Source organism: Panthera leo, chromosome E2 (assembly GCF_018350215.1).
Source record: "Panthera leo isolate Ple1 chromosome E2, P.leo_Ple1_pat1.1, whole genome shotgun sequence".
Lineage (NCBI taxonomy): Eukaryota > Metazoa > Chordata > Mammalia > Carnivora > Felidae > Panthera > Panthera leo.
Genome location: NC_056693.1, coordinates 41926579 through 41947965, shown reverse-complemented (window position 1 = coordinate 41947965; position 21387 = coordinate 41926579). Strand labels below are relative to the sequence as shown.

At 51.5% G+C, this 21387-nt stretch overlaps 1 protein-coding gene across 3 annotated transcripts in view; it reads right to left on the bottom strand.

Annotated features, from left to right (window-relative positions):
* The window catches only part of BEAN1 (brain expressed associated with NEDD4 1), a 36955-nt gene extending 17575 nt beyond the window's left edge, over positions 1–19380 (bottom strand). For all 3 annotated transcript variants that reach the window (XM_042918940.1, XM_042918941.1, XM_042918942.1), the window contains exons 1-2: positions 19179–19380; positions 9392–9498 (exon numbers count right to left, since the gene is read on the bottom strand). In XM_042918940.1, the coding sequence (XP_042774874.1) occupies positions 9392–9416 (25 nt within the window). In that variant the 5' untranslated portion in view covers positions 9417–9498; positions 19179–19380. The remainder of the gene's footprint in view (positions 1–9391; positions 9499–19178) is intronic.
* Positions 19381–21387: the final 2007 nt, after the last annotated feature.

Sequence of the window (21387 nt, the reverse complement as noted above, 5' to 3'; positions counted from 1 at the left end):
CCTATGGTCCTTTGGGAGAAGGGATGACTCCTCAGCCACCTTCCTTGGGGGGAAACCTAGAGCTCCCCTGCCAGCGCATCTTGTCCTAGGCTCTAGCTAAGTAAGATACATATTCCTGGGTTCAAATCCTGGCCCTGCTTCTTGCAGGCAGTACCCTCTGAGCAGTTCACCCCTTGGAACCTCTATTACTTCAAGACTCAAGATTTTAAACCTTAAAATCTTAAGAATATCCCCTAGACATAGATCTAAATATGAAAGGCAAAACAGTAAAGCTTCAAGAGGAAAACACTGCAGTGTATCTTCATGACCTTGGGTTTCTTAAATAGATACACAGGTACTAACCATAAAAAAAAAATGGGTAAGTTGGGCTATATTAAAGATCTTTGGTAGGAGTTTGAGTTTCATGGGAGGTGGGCAGGGGGCCAAGGAGCTGCCCAGGACTGAGATGGGAACAGGATCAAGGCCATGGCTGGAGCAGGAAGAAAGTTGTGAAAGACTTTCTAAATATATTCATCATTTGCAACCTGCGCAGGATACTGGAGAATGCTTCCCATGGAGGTTCCTGTCTGTATGGATGCCTGGAAGTGGTTAATAGATGCCAAGATGCAAGAGTCCTTCTTCACATCTTTGTGGAACAATCCACTGTTTCACAATGAGCTGTTTCCCTCTAATGGGTTTGTTCTTTGCGGGATACCCAAGAGAATAGCGACACCGTCAATTACAACAGGTCAGTGTCAAACAGTGTTAACAGAGTGTAGTACGTCTTGTGGTGATACAGGAAAACTAACTTGGGAATCTAGGCTTCATGTTCAATGAAGGGACCTAAGACAGCCTTTCTCCAAACAAGTGATAAGTAAAAAGTCCTGCAGGATTGCTTTTTGGTTGGAAAAATACAAGTCTTAGCAGCTGACAGGAAACGTGCGATATTTACCCAGGGCTGTCTTTTGATGATGCCTCACGTAACCAGTGCCTTCGGTGCCTCTGATCACCTATGTTTTAGTATTAGTGTCCCTTTGGTACCTCCCTCCTGTAATGGCTTCTGCAGCAGAAGTGAAGTCCTTGGTGACTCAATCAAACCTAGAAACAGACCCTTGTTCTGTTTTTATAATATGTTTTTGCGTTCTGTTCTAAGTCAAAGCTGCTGCTGAACAAGGGGAAAATGCCGTGTGCACCTTTCCCCTCTCACGCGCCTTTTGTCAGCTGGCCGTCCCTGTGGCCCTCGTAACAAGACAATGGTGTCTAGCTGGGCCTCTCACTCTTGTGCACTTAAAAATAAATTCTACCGTGAGAGAAATGGGTGGATGTGCTAGGACTGAGCCAAAATTGAGACTGAAATGATGGGTAAACATTCATTGAATCATACACCAAACTTCAGCCCCTCTTGTGGTTAAGCTATTTAGTTCAGTGTTTTTAGTTAATACTCAATATAATTTATATTTGAAAAGAATTCAAAGAATACTCCACAGGTTTCTGAATATACAAATCCAGTTATAAATTACATAGTGTCTGAGAATTTGAGAGTCATGTTGTTTTAGATAATTGGATTTTACGCTTGGTAGATACGCCAGTGCACTGGTTTCGTGCAGGTATAATTGATCACCCTGCCCCATTGTGAGGGGAACACAGGAGAGTGCCACGGTGCCATGACTCCCATTGTTTAGGAAGTGTCAGTGACACGCTGCACGCACAATAGCCACATGTATGGTAAGGACAGTACTTAAACTGTTGGGATCACTGTCAATACTTTAAAATGTTGGAGGTCGCTTTTTATCTCAAAGAAATGAGATTTTTGAAAAAAATTAAACTATTTCATGAGCAATCCTTTAAATTTCATTGAATCAAAAACCTGAAATTTCAAAAATAGACAAAAACTCTTAATAAGGCTGCCATCCATCTTAAAAGGGGCCCACCTTGGCTTTTACATTGATAAAATTTTATTCTCGCGGTTTTTCTTGCAACACCCCTTCCCCAATCCTCACCTTTAACCCCGTTCCTAGGGGAGACAAGTATCATCCAGGGGATGAAGGGCCCGGGGATGGGCAGAGAATAGCTCTGGAATGACTGTCTCTGGCAAGGCCTAGAGATTACCTACAGACATGGAGTCCAGTTGTGGCACAGGGGCAGAGGGAGCAGCCCCGAGAAGCCGACCGTCAGGGGGCTGATGGGGGACGTGGTGTTTACATGTAGAGAGAAGCGAAGAGAGAGGACTCTGGGAGGTGAAATGTACTCAAGCTCCCAGAGGGATCAGTGTGGCCAGTGCCCTGGGCTTAGATCCAGAAGCCCTGCTTTTGAATCCTATCTCCTCCCCTGGCGGGTCCCTGGGCATGTGACTTGTCTCTCTTGGGGCCTCTTTCTTCTCTCTGGAAAGCAAGCGGGCCTGCACGCTTCTGCAGTGACATCACAGAGGACAACCAGTTTTTCCCAGTCACCCTGGGCACAGTTCCAGGTGCAGGCAGAGCTGAGTTTCAGGTAGCTAATCTAGGGTAGCTCTTGGCAAAGAAATGGCAGTGTCCTTACACATTTCTATTTGCAGGAAAATCCATCTCCTCTCTCCCCAGTGCACTTGGCCCTGTGATGCCACAGGTGACGACTCTGAAGATCATGCTTCCCTTGACAAGATTTCTAGATACAGAAGCCATTTTTCCCTCCACCAACCTAGGGCTCAGTTTTTAGATTTTTCCTTTTCCAATACTCCCTGGTTGTGGCAGAAGAGTCTGGACAGTGGTCCAAGTGATGGCAATGGTGCCTGGGTCCAGGGGGAAAGATGGAGTCCGATTTGAAGGTAAAACCATCAGGATCTGCAGATTAAACGGAGTGGTGGTGGATGAGAAAGAGAGCACTAAGAATTGACCAAGTTTGGAGCCTGAGCACAAGAAAGGACTAAGCTGCCATTTACGGAGATGGGGAGGATGACGGGCAGGTTTGGTGGGGGACTGGGAGTCAAGATTTAAGGTTTTGACATGTTACATCTGAGATGCTCTGGAGAGACACTGAACAGACATCTGAGTGGAGATACATCTGAGTGGGCCAGACCGTCGGATATATGAGTCTGGAGCTCAGGGAGAGTCTGGAGCCAGAGATGTAAATTTGGGGGCTGTCAGTGTATGGGTGCTGCTCAATGCCATGAGGCTGGATGACATCACCTAGGGAGCTCGCTGCCAAGGGGGGTGGGGGACAGTGAAATGCAAGAACGTTGCCAGCTGTGAGTGCCCTGCAAAGGCTGGGGGTACTGCGTCATCACAGGTTTTCCCCGCTCTCTGAAAGTAAAGGGTTCCCATGAAACCTTTCATAGCCAAAATGGTGTAAAGTGAAGAAGAAGTTATCATTAATTCACTTGGGAAAAAAGGTTTTAGGGTCCCCAGGCCCCCAAAATAACCTCTTTTAGGCTTTTCTGATAACTTAGGACACATCTTGCTAACGGATGCACAAAATCAAGATAGGGCACAGGTGCTCCCAGACAGAGTTCAAAGCTATGGCGGCTGAATGAGGAGATGCTGGGTGTGGTTCTGGGGAAGGAGCTTGGTGGGCCCACTCTTGCTGTTTGGGGTGTGTGCTGCTTCTACCATGGCTTGCTTTTGAAAGAAATGCTGAACAGTTTTCACTTTTCACCTTTTTCCACAAAAGCGAAATTGTCTTCCGATTTCTTTCAGTTAGTGAAAACGGGTACTAACTTGGCTCTTTTGTAAAAGTGAAGTGGCATAACTCAAACTTTCAAACACTGGGGAATACCTGTAGTACCGAACACATTAGGTGTTCAAGCTGAAGTTGATGCCTTTCTGCCAGGGAGTCTAATATAAAATGTGCATTTCAAATTAAGATTAGCTATCAGAGGCTGAGCACTTGCTGTAGTCAGACCCTGCCAGACCAGAGAACTCTGAGGACAGGTAGCCAGGGCATTCATGGTCCTGCTGCAGAGTGGACTCTCCATCCAAGGGGTGGGGATGAAGGACTGGACTGGACTCCGCCCTTGTCCTTTTGTCCATCTGTGGTTTAGCTACAATTGAGCCCTGGAAAGACCCACCTGGGCTGTATCCCTGGCCCCATCGTTTTCTAGCTGTGTCACCTAGCGTAGTCTCCCCCTGTCCTCGAGGCTCAGCTTTTTCATGTGTGGAATGAGCACACACATCCTTCCCTTGCAGGACTGCTTCAAGGAAGCCATGTGAAGAAATGATCATAGGCCTTGTGAGCCCTTTATCTACAATATCTCATTTGGCCCTTATAGCAACCCTCTGAGGTGGAGCCTTTAATTAACTTCCATCTTACAGATGAAAAAACTGAGACTCAGAGAGAAATGTCTACCTGAAGTCACTTCTGCTATTCTCTTGCCCACTCCAAAGTCAGGCCACAGCAAGGAACGAATAGGGATTTCATCCCACAGGCCAATGATCATTGCATGGTGCTTGTGTGTGTTTAAGGGAGTCTCATGTTGCATCCAGGCTCAGTAGGAAGGAGTGCTGCAATTGATGGGCAATGTCTGCTCTAGGAACAGTAGTGGCAAATTGTGAACGTGTCCTGTCATTTGTGTTCCTTGCCCTCAAGTCCTTCCTTCTATTGACAGCTAAGTCTCTGCAGAGGTAACTCTTATTATAATGAGCAGAGCAGAAAATAGTAGTATCTGGTCCAAATCCCAAATTTACCTCCAAAATTCCCATGTGTCTCTGTTTTCCCTGCTCTATCACTAAAGGCGTGGGTAACACTAAGCTGTGTAGGGAGGAGGTGGTCAAAAGGACAGGACTTTCAAGCTTCTTGAGCATCTTCTCAGTGTCTGGCATCAGCTAGATTCTCCTCGTGGAGCAGGTTAAATCTGAACATCAAACCAAAAGGCTGGTATGACTATTTCCATGTTATAGAGGAGCAAATTGGGACTTGTAGTTGTTAAACAGCTTGCTCCAGATGTAATAGCTGGTAAGCGTCAGCACTAGGTTGTACACGAACCCAAGCACTGTCTACCACGTCACGCTGATTCTGCGAGAGACCCAAACCCACCCAGAGGCTCTGCCAGACTGCAGTTCCTGCCAGCCTGTCGGCAGCCCAAGAGCTTAGCAGAGACAAGTCCCAGCTGACTTCTCCGTGGATCAGTGGATGCAACCCTAACCCCCTCCTTCCTGCTTTGGTACAGGCTCAGTCTCTCCGGGGTCCCCAAAGCCCCTCCTTCCCCAGATCTATCCCTCAAGGCCAGTGGGAAGCAGGCCACCCCCATGTCACAGGGAGCTCCACAGGACTCTGCCAGGGGCTAAGAAGAGGTTGTGAGGCATCTGTTCTTGGAACCTGGGTCCCGGGTGAATCCTGGGCCACGCTGCCCAGCTGGGGGCAGATGGAGAAGACTCCCATGTCTCCAGTTTTCCTGAGGAGCCAGGCTGGTCCTCCTCCAGCTCACAGAGTGGCTTAAGGCTAGAAAATGGCTCACTGGCCTGGCACTCACAGACAGAAGACCTGACTTCTCTCTCGCAGTGGTCGAAGCCTACTGAGCTTCCCCTTCCTGTTCTTGCCTCCACCCTCTGCCTTAAGTCTTCTTACCTGCAGAACTTGGGGGAGGGGGCTGTCTCTGGAAGCCAGGGATGAGCTGCAGTGCCCACAAGGTGGGTGAGATGGGGTGGAGGGAGTGGGGAGTGTGCAGTGTGGGCGGTGCCTGGGAGGGGTTGACCCAGCCTGGTCTGGTTAACTCCTGCTCATCTCCCAAGAGGCCAATGGACGGTCCTGCTTTGCCCAGTGTCTGAAGCTGTGGAAACTGGGCAGACCCATGTCTGTTGCCTGGCTCTCCCCCTACACTGGTTACCTTTCCCTGCTCACTCTCCTCAGTCTCTGGACCCCCCTGCTAGGAGTGGGGTCTTGCTTAGGAAACTTTAGGGTTTGTTTTTCCTTCTGGGGACTTTTCCCCATTGGCAGGGGATTAGGTGTAGGGAAACCCAAATGGGAACAAGCTATGGCTCCTCCCCTAACTTTTCCAGGTTTTAATGGGCCTTGGTATCTTCACATGTACTGGGAAAGATAATTTTATGAGCTAAGAAAGTTAAATAAATTCCATTAGATGTCTACATTCACAGTACAGGAAAGGAGGTGTTACAAAAGAGTGTGTGTGTTCATGGCAGGGCCCTCCTGGTACTTCCGGTTCCATCCCTTAGAATGTTCCTGTGTCAGGTGTTTTTAGGATGTCTGGAGTTCTGTGGTTCTGCGTCCCTTCCAGAACTTGTGTGAGGGTCTCTTGTCTGAGTGAGGGGGCTGCCCACAAGGCATCTGCTTCATCTTGATTCGTTTATGTGTCTGGTTGTGCGATGAACATTTACTGAGGCAGCAATTTCCAGGTTGAATCTGAAGTGTGGCCCAGACGGAGGCAGAGTCTGAATGGCAACCTGATGACCCAGTTTGGACCCCCACCCCACCCCCTCCCCGTCTCCTCAGGCAGTTGGTGCTGATGGGTGTGTTGGAGGGGAAATGAAGGTCCCTCACAGATTTCTGGCCTGAGGGACTGAGTACATGGTGGTGCCCTAAACCAACACAGTAACCAAGCAAAGCCAGTTGGAGTGAAGAGCTGTGTCTGGGACAGGCTGAATCTGAGGTGTAGAGGTAGGGGCCGCCCTGGGGCACCTGGGTGGCTCAGTCGGTTGAGCGTCTGACTTCGGCCCAGGTCATGATCTCACAGTCTGTGAGTTCGAGCCCCAAGTCAGGCTCTGTGCTGACAGCTCAGAGCCTGGAGCCTGCTTCTGATTCTGTGTCTCCCTCTCTCTCTGCCCCTCCCCAGCTCATGCTCGCACTCTGTCTCTGTCAAAAATAAATTAAAAAATAAATAAATAATAAATTTAAAAAAACTTAAAAAAGAGGTATGGGCTGCCCAGGGGAGACAGGCAGCAAAAGGCAGAAGAAAGAATCTGAAGGTGGGCAGAAACCAGGCTGGGAAAGAGCCTTGGAAGCTGCTGGCCTAGAAGCTTCAGCTGAAAGCAGAGAGGGGATGAGAAGGTCTAGAGTGTGTGCAGGGGGAAGGCCAGGGGCGAGGCTTGGGCCCCAGCATCCCGGGGCAGGCACGGCAAGAATCCACCCTTCCCCACTACCAAAGGATACCACCAGTGGACAGTGAGAGGAGGACCAAATGGCTAGAGGGGCCGGAAGAGAACCCAGAGGGCTCAGGGTCAGGGAATGCAAGGGAGAAGTCTTCAAGAAAGCTAAAGTGACCAACAGGGAGAACTGGAAGCTACAGAATGGGTTTAGTGACACAGAAGTCAATGGGATGTGTGGTGGGGGTGCAGAAGCCAGACTGAAGTGGGCTGGGGTTGCTGAAAGGAGGGGCAGTGAACACTTTCCAGAGGAAAGGGAAGGAGTCAGACTGGAAGACATAAGAAAAATCTGTCAGAGAAGGAGAGGGATGATGGAGGAAGGGGCAGGTCTGGACAGCCCCACAGTGCTGAGCCTGCCATTGCCAGGGACCCCTTCTCCATAAAATCTGAACAGATCCCAACCTATATATAGATGTGAGTAGAGCTGCACTGGCTGAAGCAGTGGGGTGGGGTGGGGTGGAGGGGCGAGGGTTCTGCCCGCACATGTGCCCCTTGCTTTCTGTGGAGCCTCACAGCAGCCCCGAGCTCCCAGAGCCCACTGGCCTCAGACCACCCCTTCATCTTACAAAGGAGGACTGGCCAGCCAAAGCCATGGGGAGAATCTGATGGCACAGTCAGGAGCTTCAGCTCCTACCCCATCCACTGCTTTCAGCTCCTCATCCAGAGTGTTTAACTATACATTTATTCATTCAACAGACATTTATTGAGTGCCTACTGCATGCCAGGCACTGGGCCTGTAGGGATGTGTAGGAACTGCTTCTGAACAGCCCCGAATATCGATGACCACACCCTGTTAACCTCAGGAGGTGAGTATGCAGAGGGCTGTCCTGTGCCGATGGCCTCTGTTTATGCAGACAGGCAGGGCTTTGCGGGGTCTGGCTTGACCCCAGAAAGTTCTGGAATGCGCTCTACACTCAGCAACCCAATTTTACTCTTTACCAGCCTTCTGCATTCCCAGCTGCTCAAGGGGGTGAGGATGTGGCCATTCTAGCCCTCTGTGGGGCAGGTGTCCCTGGGCTCCAACGTGTCCCTGAATGGGTAGCCTTCTTACCTGGCCTGAACTTGGGCTCCGATTTCCTGATTATGCCGCAGCAGCAGTGACAACAGTAACAGTAACTTACTGAGCTTGTACTAATACCGCCCCCCCCCCCAACACCGCTCCTGAGACAATGAATCCCACCAGTCCCTTCTTCCCCACGGCACACCTGGTGATGGCCCCACCCCAACGGGATACACCAGCTTCCTGTGCCCGCCCACAGCAGCAGTCCCTTGAGGTTCAAAGGTTTAACAACTGAGGTTTCCACCATTTAGAAGACAGGACCCCAACCCCAAGCAGTGACATGTAACCAGTGGTGCACATTTGAACAGACATTGGTGAGTGGGGGTGAGGGATTAGCTAGAGTGAGCACGGTAGAGGGGGAGATGACACATAGATAGAGGAGGGCCTAGGGCGAGGCCCTTGATTTCACACAGACTCACAGTCCTGACTCATCAAGGAGAAGGGATGGGGGGGGGGGTGTTATGCAAGTCCTCCCAAGTGGCACCAAGTGATGACGGTTTTGGGGGGGCACAGGGGACATCACAAGAGAAAGCAGGTGGCTGCCATGGGGACAGGTAAAGGGGACGCCACAGTAAGGGTGGGAGCATGAGTCAGTGAAGGTGGGGCTGGTGGAGACTAAGGGAGCTGCAGCCTTGAGCCCCAGGGGTACACCTGACTGAGCCCATCGCCTGGACTCATGGACATCAGGGAGCCAAGACAAGAATGTTATGGACAAAATCATCTCAAGGCTCCAGCAGATTAAATGAATTAATCAGTAAATGAGGGGCTTCAGGAAGGGTTTCCTTAGGACAGTGAACTCCAAGGAGTGTGTTCTGGAGCACCCATCCTGTGAGACCCTCCTTGTGGTCAAATTTGGGAAGGCCACTGGGCTTTCGCTTTCCTATGGCAGCCTCACAACACACATCACCACATTAAAGGCTCTGAAAAGTCCTGTGGTAACAAAAGCTACTTAACTTGTCTCACTCAGCATTTCCCACATTCATTTGGCCACAAAATTAAAAAAAAAAAGAACAAAAAACAATCCCGTTAATATCCCTCAGAGGAATCCTGACCCACACTTTGTCAAGTGCTGATACAGAGGGATTGGTAAAAGTGGGATGTCTCTTGCAGAAGTCAGGGGTCTTCTGTGTTGCCCTCCCCCCACCCATCATATCACATCAGCCCCTGATCAGACCCTTGGGGCTCTTTGGCTAAACATCCTAGAAACATTCTCTGCAAACTTGACTCTAAGCCCGGCCCTTGCCTGGCCCCGAGCCATGAAGGATGTGAAGAGAAGACTTACAGGGGCAGGGGCGTTTGAAGGACATGTAATCCTTGGAGCAAAATAGCGGAGCCAGCCTGCCCACTTGTACAGTTCCAACTTCTTGTAGAAAAGGATCCTCCGCTCACCTGCAGAAACACAAACAGACAGGTGATGGGGCGCCCGCATGGTACCCACTGACCCTGCGAGCTTGGCGTTCAGGTCCCTGGGCTGTTAACCTCTGGGGAAAGGGTGGTGACTGTGACAGCATGTGCCCAGTCTGGGCAGGGGTCTGAGGGAGCTCTGGGTGGCGGAGTGTGGGGGTTCTGGGGCAGGGGTGGGGCAAATGCATGCTGGGGTGTCAGTGGTGGGTGGAGGGGGTAATATCTCCTCCGGGTGGACCCTTGAACAGGAATGAGAGATACCCTGGTGTTCTCCTGTCTCATGAACCTGCCTAGGACAATTGCAATAGATCATGGCATTCTGAGCATTTTATACCTGGAAGGACCCTTAAAGACCAGCCCAATGTCCTCATATCACAGAAGGGGAACAGACGTAGAAAGGGTAAGGTGCCAGTTCAAGGTCCTAGAGCTGGCTTTGGAAGGGTATCCAGAGTTTGCCTAACTGAAACCTTATTGTTATTACTATTATCCCAACACTTTTAAGGGGATGATGCTCTTTTCATTCCCATTTTATAAATAAGGAAGTTGAAGCTCAGAGGTTATGTAGCTTGTCCAAGGTCACACAACTTCTAATTACAGGCTGGGACTAGAACCCAGGTCTTTTTTACCCCAAAGCCTCCATCCATTGTCAGCAAGCATATCACTTGGAAGGCACCTAATAAAGGCCAAGAGAATGAAAATGTCTCTTCCCCAATCTCCCTGCCTCCCCTCCCCTTCAACCTTAAACTTGGTGTGACACCTGAATGAGCAGCAAGGGTCACTCTAACACCCATTTGCAAGAGAGGAAACATTTTCAAAAAATGCCCCAGCCTCCCGTGCTGGTTCTGTCTCTCCCGAGCTCCAAGTGACATGGGGCTGTGTGAACAGCAGGGAGATACAGTTATTTTGTAGGGAGTGTGGTCACTAGACTTGCAGAAACCAAACTGCACCTTTGGGGGTTGCTGAGCGGGAACTGTGGATGTGGAGTTTGGTGGGTTCCTGTGGGGGAGAGCCAACAGGAACCAACAGGAAACAGCCTGGCCCCTCTGGGTCCCAGGAGGCAGTTGACCTCCCTGATCCTGGGGGTGACACTGTGGACAGAGCTTTTGTCTAGGACTCAGGTCCCAAGATTCCCACCCTTGTTTCCCTCAAGAACCCTTTTCATTATATACAGTTTTTCCTCCAAATGGGTTCCATGTTTTGATGGAGACCATTGGCCAAATTGCACTGATTAATAACACTTTTTCTATTTCATAGATGAATCCAAGATCTATCTTTGGAGAGCCTGAAATCAGAAGTCCAAGTCCTGCCACTTCCTGGAGTGTGCCTTTAGGCACAGTACTTCACCTGTCTGAGCTGCAGTGTCCTCAGGGGGGAAATCAGGGTAGGGCACTTCACTGGCTTTGAGGATGGGGGGTACGTATGTCATGTTCATTCTGTTGTCCTAGGGGGTCAGGGGGAGGGAGCCATTGCTGCCACTGACCCTGGGGTCCCTCTCTCCAGATGGCTCCTTGCAGCTCAGTCTTCTGGGTGTGAACCCCATATTCCCCATCCCTACAGAAACCAACAAGAGTTTTGATGGGAGAAGGGAGGGTAGGATGTGATCTCCCTAGGCCCGGTAGAGAAGTCTCTCTGGCATGGCAGGCTGCTTGGGGAACTGTGATTTCACACCAGAAAATTCTGAAGAGTCTCAGGGCCTGGGATCTATACTTTCTAAAATACATGGGTGTACATGCATCTGTGTTCACGTTTGTGGGTATGCCTGTGTGCACTGTGGCCACGTGTGTGTCTGGAGGGAGACTTAAGCAGGCTGACAGGCCATCTTTCATGCTGCTTCCAGAGAGGTCTTTCTTAAAGGCACAATGGATCATGTCATTCTTTTGCCAAAAACCCTTCCATAAATCCTCAGTGTCCCTAGGAAAATGAACTGGCTTCTACCACTGCCTCCACCGCCCTGGTGCTCTGCCTGCCTCTCTAGTGAACTGGCGTAATGTGAGTGCTTAATAAAAATATGCTGCATGTACACTTCCTATAGGGTCACCGTGGTGGCTCCTGATGCTGTAGAGGGTGCTGCCCACCCTCTAAACTCCAAGGTCTTGCTTCTCCTAGAGGCCCCCTGTACCCCCTCTTTCCTCCTTGTGGGCCCTGTGATTCTGAGGTGAAGGTTGAGACAGCATGGAGTGTGGGGGAGGTGGGAGATGGGCTGCCTAGGGCAGGGGCCAAGAACCCTCGCATTGTATATTTTGTGGTCAGTTTGGATGTTTGGCAGACTGTGTGTAAGTTTCCAAATGGCTCAAGAGGCTGGCAAGGGGCTGGGTCAGATAGACATTTGTGTATATGGAAGCATTCTGGGCACTCCAGCTTTTCAGGTGTGACCCACACTCACCAAACACCTGCTTGCGCCAGATGACATCATCAACATTATTGCAATGTTCCCTGATGTGGGTAATACCATTTTCATTTTGCAGATGAGAAAACTGAGGCTCCCATTGTCACAGAGAAAAGATGGTGGAAGGGCTATGCGGGAGGGATCTTGTCCCCCAGTGTTCCTCAGTTACAGCAGGGACACCCTACAGAGATCTGATACCCTGGGTGTCACCCCACCCAGGGCTCTGGCTGGCCAGCTTCTTGGACACACTGGGTCTCTCATGCCATTTCCTTGGCATGCCTTTCCTTTCCTCTCCACCTGGCAAACTCCCATGTGGCTGTCATCACACGGCTGAAGAAACCTCTTCAGTGAAGTCCTCTTTGACTGCTGGAGACAGAATAGCCATCCTGGCTATGCCTCCACAGCACATGGACATCCTTCCAGGATGACTTTGGTTCTAACTTGTTCCAGATTGTTAGCTTCTTGTGGGTATGGAGGGCCAGTGTGGCCTCTGGGAACTCCCTCGGGGCTGAGCACATTTAAAAGTATGTGGATTCTAGAACAAATCCACCTTGGCCTGATGTCAGCATAGGACTGCAGTGTTGAAGCTGCCTTTTAATGATGCTCAACTTCCTGAGGAAAAGGACGCCCATGTAAGGAACTGAGATGCTCCCCGACATCGTGGGTGACAATGATGCTGACGTTAGCTAGGGTACCATTTCCCGCATCATGTAACTCAGTCTGCGCTTCACATACATCTTCTTGCTGCATTCTCCCAGCATTCCTGGATTGCATCAGTTTATTCAAATATTTACCAAGCACCTAGGGTGTGTCCCACAAAACCCTTGGAAAACAAAAGGAGGGGCTTTTAGGGTCCTAAAACAGCAATCTCAACCTTACTGTTTCCTCCTCCCCTCCCCCACTTGTGGATTTCAACATGAGGACCTACAGGAAAACCATTTCATGGTGGCATCAGACCCTCTGCTTGGGTGGAGCTTTGGTTGGGTTATCAAGACAAAGGAACTGGATGTCAGGTATCTATGTGTGCAAGTACCCACCCCGCTCTCCCCACATGTGACCAGAGCTGCTGTGAGGACACAGTGATGGGGGTAGTGGATGGCCAGGTTCGTCACAAATGGTCTGAGATTATGCTTTGCTGGGCGAGGTGTTCCGGAGCAGGGACTGCAGGAGTGGGGGTTGGGCTTGGACCCACTCTCAGGTCACGTCTCCCCCCTGCCCGCCTGTCTCGGAGCCCAGCATCCGAGGCGAGGCGCGTTCCTGCCTGTGACTCATCTGCGACTGTATTGTCTGGCTAGAAATCGGAGGGCGGGCGGCGGCGGCACTCCAGGCTCTGAAGTGGCTTAATGGTGTGCGGCAAGTCCACGTCACTCCCATTCCGCCTCACGTCCCCACTCCCAGAATACCTCGTCTGGGGCCCACTGCGACACTCAGACCTGGGCAAATGCGTATGTGGTTGAGGGGGGGCGGCGCCGCGCCCCTGGCGGGCAGAGCTGGGCTGGCGGAGCCGGCTGGCGCAGTGTGCAGGGGCGGCACGGCGCATGCGCGGCAGTCGGACCCGGGAGGGTTCTGCGGCACCGCGGTAGACCGCGGACAGCGAGGGGCCGCAGGAGTGGGCTGGTCTGTGGAAGAGGCCACGTGACTCCGTGACGCTGATGCGGCACTGGCTCTACCGCAGTCACGTGTCGTCAGCCCAGGGGATCTCAAAACAAACCCCCCATTTTGCAGATGTCAACACTGAGATTCAGAGAAACGAAGGGGGTTGGGTGAGATCATGAGCTCCCGGCCCCAAGACTACCCTTTGGAAGATTTTAAGCAGGGGAATTGCACGGTCACCTTTTAAGAAGGTCTCCCTGGGCTCAGTGAGGAGGGGGGACCAGGGGTTGGAGGCAGGTGACAGAGGAGCAGGGAAGCTGTGGTAGGAGATGATGGGCTTAAATGAAGGCGATGGTTAATGGAGCAAAGTGAGAGGCTACATTCTTTGGTTTGACAGTATTTATTCAGAGCCCCTTGTGAACCACGTTTTGGGTGCTGAGAATAGAGAAGTGAAGCAAACACTGACTGCCTGTCCTCACCAAGCTTCCTGCTAGTGGAGGAGACACACATATAATGGTGGTGTTTGTTAGATAGCAGTAAGGGAAGGAACAGAGGCAGTGTGTACGTGGAGACTGAACATTTAGATACCGTGGCTGCAGAAGGCCTTGGTGAGAGGGTGATCTGTAAGCGAAGACTGGAGCAAGGGAGCTAGCTGGGTGAATAGCTGGGTGGATATGTGGGAGAAGGGTATCCCAGGTGGAGGGGCCAGACAGAAGGTCCCTGGGCAGGAGCATGCTGGGTGGGTTTGAGAAATAGGGCGGTTTGTGTAGGGGATATTTAAGAAGCAGGACAGATGGATCAGATGTAGAGGGTGAGGAAGAGGGAGCCTTAAAGATGGTTCCCTGTGTCTGCTTGGGTGTCTGTAGGTGTGGGGGGAGGGGGGATGGTGGAGAAATGGAGGCCCTTCCAGAGGTGGGTGAGGTGGAGACTCCAGATCTAGACAGGCCAGATAACTACTGGTGCTTTCTATCCTTACCACAGTAAATGCTCAGGGACTGTTTACTGAATGAATGAATGATGCCATAACAGAGATTCCATGAACCTGTGGGTGTGCAGGTGATTGCCCAGAGCCAGAAGAAAGTCAGAGATTCTGGACTGTGGTGAGACACACTGATCTTAAAAGGGTTGCATCTACCTCACCAGGCAGGGGGCTAATTTCTGGGGCTGCGGGGGGAGGGGGTCCCCAGGTGGCAGAAAACCTTCCTCCTCTGCAGGAAGGTCTTTATATGAGGCTGGTACCCAGCTGGTGTCTTTCCCAATGGAGAAGAACATTACTTGGCAAGTAGCCTTCTGTAGAATCAACTGCTACCTCCTTCCTCACTGCCACCAAGGTACAACCTCTAAGGGTTGATTTACTGTCTACCTGCATAAACCAGTCCATCTACAAACTGGCAAATAGGTCTGGCCAAGTGGGTAGAGAAGCATGATTTTAAGGCTCAGGAAAAACCACACAGAGGGCACCACAAAGCATTATTTATGGCAGTGAAACACGAGGGATAACCTCACTGTCCAATAAGAGGATAGGCTGAGAAAATTATAATGGAATAATATATAGCCATGAAATAATAGTTTTAAAGACATTTTAATAACATAGGTAAAGACTTTTAGTGGAATGCTAAGAAGGAAAAAAGACCCAGGTTATATATAAAAAGGCAGGTTACAGAACTCTGCATACAACATGATCCTTATTTTGTAAAAGAAAAAAAACCTAGAGAAAATATTCATATATAGAAAAATTTTGGGAGGAAACAGATGCAAATATTCACCGTCATTGGGCTCTCTGGGCAGTGGTGGGGTTGAGGATTTTTGTGTTTTATATTTTTTATGATTTTCCAAATTTTCTACAATGAACATGTTTTATAATCTGAAAAATCATTAAAATGAAGATTTGAAAAAACCTTTCATGCTAACAAAGAATAATTAAGTGATAAGTCAGTGATAGTTAATTGAAAAATTTTAAAGCTAACTTAATTGCCTTTGACCATGCCATTTGTTATTGTAAAGATTAAAAAAAAATAACTTGTCTTTGAACTTACTGGTAAGGAGCTTTATTAAAATGTTAGGTAAATAATTTCCATTTTTTTTTTTAACCCTCATCAAAATTTCCCTGGCTCTTGAGCAAGTCCTATTTGCCAAATTTTTGAGGGAATGGTTTCTGCCACAAACCTTAATGTTTTATTTTCAGGCAAGCTATACACTTGGCAAAAATAATAACAATAGACCTTATGTTTGTAAAACACTTTATAATTTGCAAAGCATACTAAGTGCTGGGTACTATTCTAGGCTCTGAATATAGGAGATATCATCATGAACAAAATGGTTAAAAGTCCCTGCCTTTGGGGAATTTATATTGATAAGAGTAGACAATAAACAAATGAATATGATATAGAGGTGTTAGAGGTGATAGTGCTACGGGAAAAAAATGGAGAGAAGAGTGATAGGGAATAAATTGGGGGGGGGGTTGCTCTTTTAAATCAGTTTGATTACTGTTTGAATACAAAACATGAAGGTGTCTCTAAAAATTCTCTGGCCCGTGGACAGTTAACATGAGGTATAAAATGATTGATGATATCCCTGGAGGAAGCATTCCAATAACTAATTACCCATCATCTAAGATACAATGTGCTAATTATCAATTTTATAAACTCATAAAATTATGATGAGTCATAGGGATGTTTTAAGTATTCTATACTTAGCAACGTTAGATAGCCCTTAACCTTTCCCAGCCTCAGTGTTCTCATCTATAAAATGGGGACAATTTCAGTACCTAAATCAGAGGACTGTTGTCGGAATCCAAAGAGAAGTGCTTAGGCATGGAAAACAGTATGTGTTCAGGATATGTTCATAATGCAGATGCAGCAAGGCCACTGGGAATGGTCCATCTGACACTGCCACGTGTTTCCTGTATATTACTTCTTCAGTCCCCACAAATGTAATGGGAGGTACGTAATATTTGTTCCCACTTTCAAGAGGAAATTGAGGCTCTGAAAGGTAAATCTTCTGCCCAGAATCCTATGCTCTAAGCCTAGGCAGTTGGGTCCAAGTAGCCATGTTCTCAGCCATAGCTCCATTTTGTGTTCACTTGCCCAGGGGCTCCAGAAGCCCTCCTGGCCTCAGTTTCTACATTTAGGAGGCTGAGAGCAGATTTAGACTTTCCCACCCCTTACCTTGTGCTCTGAGCACTTCCAGGGCAAAGGCTTCAGGTAATAGGCCAGAACGTGTCTGTTTATTCCCAAAGACTTAAGATAATGTCCATATCTCCATCACGTTCCCTGTGGGCTGTGATCCAAAAACTGAGGTGGACCAGGAGATACTCACCTCCTAATCAGTTCCTGATTAACTCTTTTGGAAAGAAGAGGAGTGAGAATTATGGAAGATGCAGGGATGTGACACCCAAGTGGGCGAATGGGGGCGGGGTACATAGGAAGAAGAGCAAGGGGGTTTCTGTATAGAAGGAGCCCATTCTCCCTATATTACCAAGTCCCCATCAGGCAACGTGTGGACAGACTCACCCTCCCCTGCCCTGTTCTGGGCAGATGGGCCACAGGTGGCCAGGACAAGCATGGATGTCCACAAGCTGGACCTTTGTTTTCTTCTCAACAGTGCTCCTGGCACCTACACCCTCCATGCCACCTGAAAGATCCCAGCATCCTCCCCTAGATCCTGGGCCTCGCCTGCTCTACTCTGAACCCGAGACCCCAGCTGCACAGACAGGCAGATCTCTTCCTGGGGACCTTCCAGCTCTGAAGTTCTAACCTCTTGGTCAGCCACTGGCTCCATTTCCTCCCCAAGGTTCATCATTTCTGGTGCCTCCTGGCTCAATGGGCTGGATGGTCAGCATGGAAACAGGGTTGGGACCCCTCAGACCTGCTGTCTCCTTGCCCTGGCGGCTGCTCCCCCTGCTGCTTTCTGCTGCCTGTCTGAACCATCACTACTGGAACATCCATGCCACCTGACAGCCTGATGGCTCCTCAGGGAAAGCAATCCTCCCTGCCCCACCCCCTCCCAAACCGCAGAGTGGAGAGAGGTGTGCAGAATTCCCTTGCACCCACTGTGAGAGATGCGTGAGAAGCCCTCCACCGGGGCGGCAGACATCAGCCAAGGGCAAAAGAAAAGCCAGTCAGATACAGTCTTTTCCATCCTGGATGGATATGGTGTGGTAGGGAGGAGAAAGCCCGGCCAGGCAGTAGAAAGCTTTGGGGAGGAGGGAATGTCTGAGAAAGGGCAGGCCCCAAGTTTTGCATCACAATTAGATGTCAACAAGGCCTTGAGGGGATTCAAAGCCCTCCGCAAAGGGGGGTTGGTAGGGGTCTAGTCCCCGCCATCTCAGGCGAATTCACTGTTTTCAGTATCTACTGGTGCTGGACACTTCATCAAATGACACCTGTAGCCAACCTGACTTGAGTCCTGGCTGTGTGCCAAGCACCATGGTAGCCGCCGCCCCCACCCCCCCCCCCCCCCCCCCCCCCCCGCCAGCAGCATCTCATTTAATCTTTTCAACGCGCATTCCCCGTGTTTCAGATGGGGAAACTAAGGCTCAAGAGAGGTTAAGTGTCTTGTCTCAGGTCACACAGCTAGGAATAGGAAGTCAGTCAAGACCATACTGTAATACCAGAGCCCTTAAACATTCTGCTCACAACAGAATCTTGCCTACTAGTCAGCGGAGGAAACTGAGGCACAGGAAGTGAAGTCAGGGTGTTTGAGGAGAGGGTCTAGAAGGGCATCCTCAAGACAGGTGCCCATGGGACTGTGTGGGTCTAGACCAAGGATCAGTCTCCTGAAGCCCCTGCCTCTCACCTGTCACTTATGCCGTCGCCTTCCCTGCCACCCCTGCTTCGCCACCCCCACTGACACCCGCGTGGGATCAAGAGGGCAGCCCCTAGGTCTTCTGCGCCAGCCTCCAGACCGCAGAGCCGATGGGGGGGGGGGAGTGGGGAGGGGGGGAGGAAAGGCTGCGCGAGCCAGCCGGGGGGTGGGGTGGGCACTACCCAGCTTCCGAGGGCTCTTGGGGAGAGGCGACTGTGGCCCTTCGAGCTGCGCAGCCAGCCAGAGCAGCCGCCTCGGACTCAGCCTCGAGTCCCATTTACCGCGCAAGCGAAAGTCTGCCCCAAAGCTAGAGAAGGTGCGGCGGGGACGCCCCCTCTCCCACCTTTGGTGCTGAGATAGGCGTCGAAGCGGGGGCTTGGCCAGGGGGTGACCCGCCCGTCGGAGGGTCAAACTTCCTGGCTCAGGGGTGGGGGTTGGTTCTAGCTTCAAACTCCGCAAAGCCGGGAGCCCCTTCCCTCTTCCACCCCGTCCAAAAGTGCGTCCTAGTTTCCCCTTCTTGGGTGGGTTGCTCAGGGGTCCTGAAACCGAGGGTGCGGGACGGGGGAGGCTCTCTTATGCCCCCCCACAGGAGGTGGATGCTCCGACAGACCCTCCCTTCCCTGTGGCTATCGGGCGTGCTCAAGGGGTAGCCTTGGCCCGGCCGGAGACGCGCGGGCCGGGGGCGGGAGTCTGGGGATCCCATTCGGAGCGCGCTGCGGTTCGTCTTCGGACCGCCGGTCCGCCCTCCTGGCGCGCCAAGGCTCCGCGCGGGGCGCCCCAGCTGTGTGCGTGCGCCGGGGCCGCCACAGAGCTCGGGGAAGGGGGCCGGGACCCCCTACCCGCCCCTCCCCAGCACCGCCCCCGGCCCAACGCCCCTTACTCGGCTTAGCCGCCTCTCTCCGCTCCGCGCGCCGCAGTGCCGGCTCCAGCTTCGGCTCCAGCTCGGTTTCCCGCTCTGGCTCCGGCTCGGGCTCGGGCTCGGGCTCGGGCTCTGGCTCTGACTCCGGCTCCGGCTCCGGCTCCCGCTCCCGCTCCTGCTCTGGTTCCCGCTCGGATGCCTCTGCGCTCTGGCTCGGGCTCGAGCTCGGGCTCGGGCTCGGGCTCGGGCTCGGGCTCGAGCTCGGGCGTCGCGGGGGGCGCGCCGCTCCGCCTCTGCTTGCTCGTCGCGCAGGGGCGGGGCGGGTGGGGCGGGGCCGGGCCGAGCGGACCTGATGCCCGCGATCCCCAGCGGAGGCGGCGGCGGCGGCTTCTCAGCCCCAGTCCCAGCCCTGCCCTGCCGCAGCCCCGCCCGCTTGCCCGTCGGCCCTGCGCCGCCGCCCAAGCCACAGCCGTCCGCTCCCGGGCCCTCTAGGCGGCGCGCCTCCCTGGCCTCAGCAGCGCTGTGTGGCGGCTTTGGGGCTTCAGCAGCTCTGGGCCGCGGCCCGGGTCATCCCTGTGATGGGGGGACGCGGGAGGGGGAACGGCCGAGCCGCGCCCCTCTGTGCGCAGCCACCCCGACACCCACGCAGCTGCAGGCGGGACGGGCGCGGCAGGGAGACCAGCATGTCAGACGGACAGGCGTGTGTAGAGAATGACATACAGACAGGTGGGAGCAGAGAAGGACAGACACACAGACATGTGCAGAGAAGGGTAGACAATGGCATGTGCAGGGAAGGACAGCCAAACAGTTTGGTCAGAGGAGAAACTGGGCACTTGGTGGTGGTGGGGGGGGACCCTGTCACAGCCAGTGGGAGGGGCAGCCTAGACTGGAAGGGCCTCTGCTCCCAGTTGACGGCAGATGAGTTCTGAGGCATGTTGGGATGTCAGGTAGGGCCGGCTGAAGCCTTCCTCTCCTGAGCCATCAGCTTGCCCATTTCCTTCGCCCCTCGCCCCACTCCGTGCCCTCTGTACCCTCCTCCCTGCAAACCCAGGCACAGAGCTTGGTCCTGGCAGATGGACCTGCTCTGTCCACACCGTATTCTGGGGCCTTGGACAAGTCCGGGTCATCCTCCTGATTTCATTACAATAGAGCTCCTGTTTACTGCACCCCTGCTACCTTGTGGTGCTTTCTAGTTATTTACATCTCCTCTGCTTGACTGGGAGCCCCAGGAGGGAAACCCTTGGGGTCCTTGCACAGAGCCTGCACTCTAAATTTGATGAATGAATTAATGAAATACCTTGTTGATAACTCTCAACAAACTCCCATTTTGTTGATGGTGGCTTGAAAGTGGTTCTCAAAAGGACAACATGAGGACAAAAGAGCTATACATGTTTATGATCAAACTTGGAGAAGTGAAGGAGCCATGGGATAGCTCTGAAGAGAAGCCAAGCCCCACTGGTACTGCAGAAGGGTGGGGACAGAGCAGGCTCTGGAGGAGAAAACAAACCTCACTCCCAGTTCTGCTACCCATCATGTCTTGCGCATCCCTGGGTGGAGGGGCAGAGGGACCTATATGATCTAGTGCCTTCCCTTATAAGGACAGTTCCCAGTCTTCTTTGGTAATTGTTTATTCTGGGCTCTGCCTACTCTACCCCTCCACCCCCGACAAGGAGAGGGTAGGACCCAGGCTGGGGGATTCCAGCTTCTCTGGGGCTGTTATGGGGGCATATGTGCTATGGGAGGGGGATGGAACCAGGATAAAGAGAAACATCTTTGAGAGTATTAAGAAGGGGGAACTGAGAGTCCCGTTGTCTAACCGCCTGCATTTATTTTTATGGATGAATAAATAAAGGACTAGAGAAAGGAGGGGACAGGCCAGGGCCGAGAGCTAGGATTGGAGGTTCTAGGACTTCCAGGCCAGGACTGTGCCCACTGCACAACCTGATAAAGGTGACCTTGACCTTTCTGAGCAGACACCTTGCAGATGATCTTTGCAGGATGGATATTCTGGTTGTTAGTGGTTTTACCTGTGAGCTGTCCAATGGCAAGACTATGTGTATGTGTCTTGTGGGGTGGCACTTTGAATTTGAACTTGTGGAAGGCTCTAACCTTTAAGAGTTCATTCCCCTCCACCCTCCATTTGAACACGTGGTCTGACAAATCTGGCTTATTCTTCACATTGGAATCCAGAACTGGTTTCCCCTGGGCTTAGTGGTGTTGAGTCTAGCTT